A 6,999-nucleotide genomic window follows, 5' to 3' on the forward strand; every position below is an offset into this window, starting at 1 on the left:
CCAGCGGTGCACGGTGCAGATGCGCAGGCTTCGGAAGGCCGCCCCGGGTACCCCGAGAGTGCCTCCGGTCACTCTCAAAAACATTGATCAATGCGTAAATGATACTTGCGACTGGAAAGCACTTTCATCAGTCGTCTGGACACTGGGTTAACGCAGGGTCCAGCAGTGGGTAGAACTGGAGCGACTGTCTTGTGGGGTCCAGCAGGGCAGCCGTCCAACCTCAACGCAGGAATTCTTAGAAGGAAAGAACTTAGTTCGCGAGAGAAACCAACTATTAATTTTTGTCTATCCTGGAAAAGCAGGCAAAAAAAAAAATGAAGGCAATATAAATTACTTTATATATTTAGAAGCGACAAAATAATAGTCATTAGCCTAGCACGCATATACATACAAAACTCCAAATTATTTGTCTCTGTTAAATGTGATACACCTGATTATTTAATTTAAATTTACAAGACACTATCCAGAAGGGGTTCCACTGTGGAAAGGATTTCAGAAAAACGATTTCCTCGGCAAGATTAGGAAATAACAAAAAATAGGAAGTAAAACCATGTCCTCCACCCACATAAAAAAAATGAAAATTTGGGCCGGGGATTTAGCTCAGTGGTTCTGCTGCCTGCCTCACAAGCGTTAGGTCCCAAGTTTGATTCCCCTACCAAAAAAAAAAGAAAATTTGAAAGCTAATTTGAAGCAAATTTTTACATAACTTTAGGTCATGCCATTATTTAAAGTCAACTTCAGTGAACAGTATCATTGCAATTTAATCCATCTTGCATGAGAAAACACATTCTGATAACCTACTTCTCCTTTCTATAGTCAATCTATCAGCAAATTCCGTTGATTTTTACCTGTCAATTTTTCCACAAATCTGTGCTTTTCCATCTCCATCACCATTCTTGTCTAAGATATTTTTATCTGAAAGGTGGGGTAGGACCACAGGCCTAACGTTAACTTGTCCATACCCCCCTCCACCAACCCCTCTCTAAATTTTTGTTTTGCTTTGTTTTTTGAGGCAGGGTCTTGCTTTGTAGTACAGGCTGGCCTTAAACCCAGTATGTAGCCCAGAGCGGCCTCAAACTCGTAGTAATCCTCACAAGCATGGACCACCACTCCAGGCTCTAGATCTTCACACAATAGAGTGATTTTTTAAAAATACTTTACAACATGAGCCTGTCAGTTCCCAGCATAGCCAATTCAACAGCTTCCCCTTCTAAGAACCAAGCCCTGCAAGGTAAGGCACCTTGCCCGTCTCTTCTCACTAGTCACACAACGTCCATCCTACTCTCCTTGCTCCAGCCCCACTGACTTCTTTTCTGTTTATCAACTTTCTCCTTACAGAGGTTTTGCTCACACTCTCTTCCCTGCCTGGAAAGTTTTTCCAGCCCTTATCCTTCTGACCCCAGCCTTAGTTCCACCTCTTGAGAAGCACCTGCTGATCCTATGTTGGCCCCTTACTCCAGTCAGTTTGCATGAAACTAATTTTATGCCTATTTTGGTGAATTTTTGTTTCTCCAAGTAGACAACTAGCTTCATAAGGCCATGACATTGGTTTGATTCAGTTATATTTTTGTATTTCTTCAATAAATATTTGCTCAATAAATGAAAATCTTAGGAGCTAGAACTTAAAGTAGATGTGTCTTAAAGGTTACCTAAGCCACAAAAGGTAAAATGTCACGATTTGACATTTGGAATCGGAGTTTAAAGAGAACAGTTATTTTAAAATTGATATTGTAATGTGTGAGCTGGGCTGTCTGTCACAAGATTCTTTGGGTACCCCTTACAACCAAGTTCTCAAAATAGTCTGTATAAACCCCTGAATTAATAATGATAGCTATGGGACAGGCCCATGTGAAATTAATAACATTGGTTACTTCAAGAGAGGAAGACTGAGTGACTAGGGCTCAGGGATGAAGGAGACTTTTTATTGCGTACCTAAAAGATTTGAAACAAGCCTGTAATCCCAGAACTTGGGAGGCTGAGGCAGGAGGATCACCATGATTTTGAGGCAAGCACATAATACATGAGTTCAGAGCCAGCCTAAACTACATAGTGATACCTTGTCTTTAAAAAAAAAACAACCCAGGCCAGGGATTTGGCTCAGTGGTTCCACCGCCTATCTCACAAGTGCAAGGTCCTGAGTTCGATTCCCCAGTACCAAAAAAGAAAAAGAAAATAAATGATACCAGGGTACATTCTGTGTAAATCCACTTATTTGAAATTTCAGAGAAGGTGAAACTAATTATGTTGGGGAAAAAAATCATAAGGGGGCTGGAAGTTCAGGATGTGCTTAGCATGCACAACACCCTGTCACCAGTGCCATACAGATATACACAGAAAGTGGGAAACCATAATTTATCTTAAACTGCTCAGTATCCCCGACACCTTGCATAATAGCTGTTCAATGTAGCTTGAATAAATGATGAAAAACAAACCTGGTGTTGACTTTTATTGATAAATTATATTTATATTTATATGAAATATTTGTATATATTTTCTGGAAACTAGAAACTTCCATATTAATGCAAATGGCTACATTTAAAATTTTAAATGTATATTTTGAGGCTTGGGATGTAGGTCAATGTAGAGGACTTGCCTAGCATGTGCTAGGTTTCATCCTCAATATTGCAAATATTTTTAATATATTTATATGAATATATCTGTATAATTTATACCAATTCAGCACTACTGCACTAAGTACATGAAATGTATAATTTTAAATGAGCAGGAGAAAAGCTTGTATCATTTAGCTCTGACCCTCCAGCGCTATTCTTGATTTACTCCTTTCTTTCACTCACCTAAGCATCAATTTATTTGGTGGAAGAGCTTAGACTTTAACGTCTCACTGAAATAGCTAATTCCAATCAGAGAAAAGGCTGATTCTAATCTTTCACAAGTACTTGAGCACTTGCGTAAGTGAAATCTTCCTGTGTGAATCCACAACACCACCTCTGCTCCAGCTCCTACCACTCTGCAATTACATTCTAGAATCTCACGAGAAGAGATAGACCAAGCACAGTGCAGTGGGCAGCAACCCCTTCCTCAGAGCAGTTTTCTTTATAGCAGTTCAGTTAGCAAGTTGAAGTTGTCTACGCTCCGGTACCACACACCCATGGATTTGGGTCACTGTCTAGGATGAATCCCTCTAAACGTGGCAAGTGTTAAATCCCAAAACACCGTGCCTTTAGCTGCGAAATGTGTTCAAGCCAGCCACTTGAGCTCCATTGCTCATAAAAAGACAAAGTAAGGGAGGCATGTCCCAGAGACCAAAGCAACCCCAGATTCAGAAGAGGAACTCACAGTGAAGTCAAACCCACACTAGCACTAAAGCTTCCTTAGAGAACAAGGACACTCGATTACATTCTAGGACTGTGCTGTGTAATACCTGAGCGCCACTAGCCACGTGTGTTTACATTTACAGTTTCAGTTTCTCCCTCACGCATTTCGAGTGCTCAGTAAGAGCACGTGTGGCTAGTGGCATCATCTATGGCAGCGCGGATACAGAGTCCATCAGAAAGTTCTATTGGCAGCACCATTCTAGAAAAGGGAGAAATATAAATCCATGGAGAGTTGCAGATGTTCAAAGTTTTCACTTTGGGAAAAATGAAGACTCACTGTGACAGCCTACACTAGGCTTATTAACTTTTCACAGTATGAATGTGAAAGGTACTCATGCACAAAATCTGTGACCTCCCCCATGTTAGGATTAGAAGAATGGTTTTAGACTCACCCTGTTACCTTTAATCTGTTGTTTGCAAGACACCTCCACTTTAGGAAAGAACAAATTGTTAAGAGGTGTATCTCTTGGCACTTGGGCACATATAGAGACTGAATTTGCTATGGTTGTGGTAAATAACACGCTTTGCAGCTCTAGATTTTATACATCACTTCTATATATGATATTAGACGTTAATACCACCAACCCAAACAACACCTTTTGGAATTGTGCCACCAAAATGGAACAATAATGGCATGCTAGTTTCTACTCCACCGCCTAAAAGAAGTTCATTTCTTGACTTTCTGAAATATCCGTTTCAAAGCAAGATAAAATTTGGTGCAACTAGAATTAGTAATTTCACTTAAATCATCCAGTTTTCTGGAAACTAGTGATTGCTGTAGTAATGCAAATAGTGAGACTGTAATCTGAAACTGCAAGTTGTACTTGCCATAAGGGTTTAACCCCTTTAAAGTCCCATCTTCTCAGGGCTGAGGATTTAGCTCAGTGGTGCCGCCACCTGCCTCACAAGCCTAAGGACCTGAGTTCAATCCCCATACCAAAAAAAAATAAAGAAAATATTTAAAGTCCCATCTTCTTATCCATAAACCAGAAATTATAATATCTCCTTAAGCATTGTAGTGATAATTAAATATCACATATTTACAAGGCATATAAGCATAGAACAAGTTAGAGCTACATTGTAATTCCTATTTCCAGGGTCATAAAGCACCAGCCGGGGATTTAGCTCAGTGGTTCTGCCGCCTGCCTCATGAGCGCAACGTCCTGAGTTCGATTTCCAGTACCAAAAAAAAAAGATAGGCAAATTTGAAAGTCCTAAACTTAACCTCTATAAATTTCAGTTTCTTCATCCGCCACTTAAGGATAACAGTCCCCAGTAATGTGTTGCAAGATGTATTTTCATTTCATATGAAATGGCCAACTACAGTAAAGCCAGGTATGACCTTTAGTTAAGGTCAAGTAGCACCCTGCTCCTACTTCCACAAAAAGAGGAGAAAAAGAAAATGAAATTACGTTAGGAAAGCGTTGCTTCATAATAAACAATCCAGCCTTATTAATGTGTTGAGCTTCTAAACACAATCAGGAAGCAACCCTGATGAAATCACCACCAAAAGTCCACACAACCATCAACATTGCTACCAAGCAGAATTTGTGAATAAATACTATGATAACTAGTAATTTTCCTTGGGCAATCTTTTCTCCATATGAGAAATTTGAAACCCATATAGGCAATCGAGGCCTTCTCTGTGAATATACATTAAACAAACAAACAAACAAAAAAGGATAACCAGAAGCCAATTACAGCCAGGAGAGAAATTGTGTTGTATTATAAAAAGCCAATTATTAAAATACCTTTCTTGTAGGTGAGAAATTAAGCCTCATGCTCCATAAATTCTTCTCATTAAAATGGCCAAAATACAATGAGTAACATACTTGAAATAAAATTGAAGAAATGTTCACAAGCTGTTGCTGTGTTTTAAAGACTGAGCAAGGTATATGCATCCTAATTCAATTACAAAATATTTCCTATTGCAGTATTTAGATTTGTATAAGCTTCAATATAAAATCAAACATCATTTTAGACCTTTACCTGTTTCCCTTTAGGGTTTCCAAAGGCAGCAGTCATTTTGGTGGTAACCATGATAAGCAGAGAAAACAAAGAGACTGGGGATTTGAATTGAATTTATAGCTGACTCATAGGGAGTGTTTACAAGACATTGCCACAGGGATCCACCCATTTAACACCCTTTCAGTTCCATCCTTTACATTTGTTAGGTTGGACGTTTAAGAAAAGCTGGAAATGTGGAGGAGTAGGAATACTTTTTGAGGTACTATGAATGTTTGTTTTGGTTTTCTTTCTTCTTTCTTTCCCTTCTTCTGTTCCTTCCTTTCTTTCTCCATTCCTTCCTTTATTTCATGACTTGATTTGTCTCCAGATGACCTTGTCATTATTACTGCATTTGAGATGTTGATTCTGAGGCATTGGCTAGAAGCTTCCATAATTTTGGTTTCAGTTCTTAGAATTTGACCCTTGACAATATTATTAATTTGTTAGAACTTTCCACCCCACTGCCATCCCTTGGACAATGGCCACTCACGCTGCCAGCTGTGAAGACCTAGATCCCACCATGTAAGTTTTGCTTCTGAAGTCATGCAGTGTTGCTGCTGTCCATTTCTTCCTTACTGCAGTCTCATGTTCTCCCTGGTCTGAGTCGGTCACAGGAGAAAGCTTTCTTGGTTCTGGCTCCTTCACAGCCTTTATCTGCTTGCATTATGACTCTCCAGGAAACATCTATCTAGATGTTCTGAGAAGCCATTTCCAGACACTGTGACTTATAATTTCAGATCTTGGTGGCTCTTTGTTCTTTTTCTGGAGTTTGGGGAATATTCTTTCTTTCTCTCTCTCTCTCTCTCTCTCTCTCTGTCTCTCTCTCTCTCTCTCTCTCTCTCTTTAGCAAGGCTATGGAAATCGGCAGGCTATAGTGTTCTATTAATGTATATTGCAGTTTTCTTACTCAGGGACTATTAATTGCAAGCTTACTCTAAAATAGAAATGTGATGCACTTTGTGAGAAGTATCTAAATAGAGAGAAGGCTGTTCCATCCATTTACTTGAAACAGATCTAATATATTGGTCCACAGGATTGCCACTCTAATGATGGCTTTATGTTTTTAAAACCCTTACCACGGCTGGGCACTAGAAGCACTTTTCATCTATCATTTCACTTAGTCTTCACCATAACCCTATTTTTGTTCTTATTTACAAGTGAAAGCCAAGCAAGTCACCAAGAGTGCTTTATGTGTTTATTTATTCACCTACAGACATTTTAGGAGGTTCATTTGTATCAAGCGCTTTGGTAAGAGTACAATAACATTTTCAGCTTTTACAGTATGTCAGCAAAAATGCTACACACTTTTGCACCAGGCAACCATTCTTGAGCCCATTTAAAGGGTGAAGAAGCTATGATTGGCCCAAAGTCACACTGCTAGTAAAATGAAAAGCAAAATTACAAGAGTACATCTGTCACGACTACAATGTCTGTCATTTGAAGTTAAAAAATTCTACTTGGAAGGCTGAAGAAGGAGGATCACCGTGAGTTTGAGGCCAGCCTGTGTTACATAGAGAGTTCAAGGCCAGGATGAACAACATAGCGATTTAAAAAAAAAGCAAAAGTAAAAATAAAACTAAAACCAAAACAATGCAGCACATTCTAGTGTAAGACTCTATCTAATAAAAAATGGCTGAACAAGTTGGCACATACCTGT

At 39.1% G+C, this 6,999-nt stretch overlaps 1 protein-coding gene across 1 annotated transcript in view; it reads right to left on the minus strand.

Moving 5' to 3' along the window:
* Evi5 (ecotropic viral integration site 5) overlaps positions 1-5,379 on the minus strand; it is a 216,369-nt gene extending 210,990 nt beyond the window's left edge. Inside the window, exon 1 of the mRNA XM_010644910.2 lies at positions 5,325-5,379. Within this exon, the coding sequence (XP_010643212.1) occupies positions 5,325-5,375 (51 nt within the window). The 5' untranslated portion in view covers positions 5,376-5,379. The remainder of the gene's footprint in view (positions 1-5,324) is intronic.
* Between the last annotated feature and the right edge of the window lie 1,620 nt (positions 5,380-6,999).

The sequence above is a fragment of the Fukomys damarensis genome, unplaced genomic scaffold (genome assembly GCF_012274545.1).
Source record: "Fukomys damarensis isolate Sample0158 unplaced genomic scaffold, DMR_v1.0_HiC HiC_scaffold_33, whole genome shotgun sequence".
Lineage (NCBI taxonomy): Eukaryota > Metazoa > Chordata > Mammalia > Rodentia > Bathyergidae > Fukomys > Fukomys damarensis.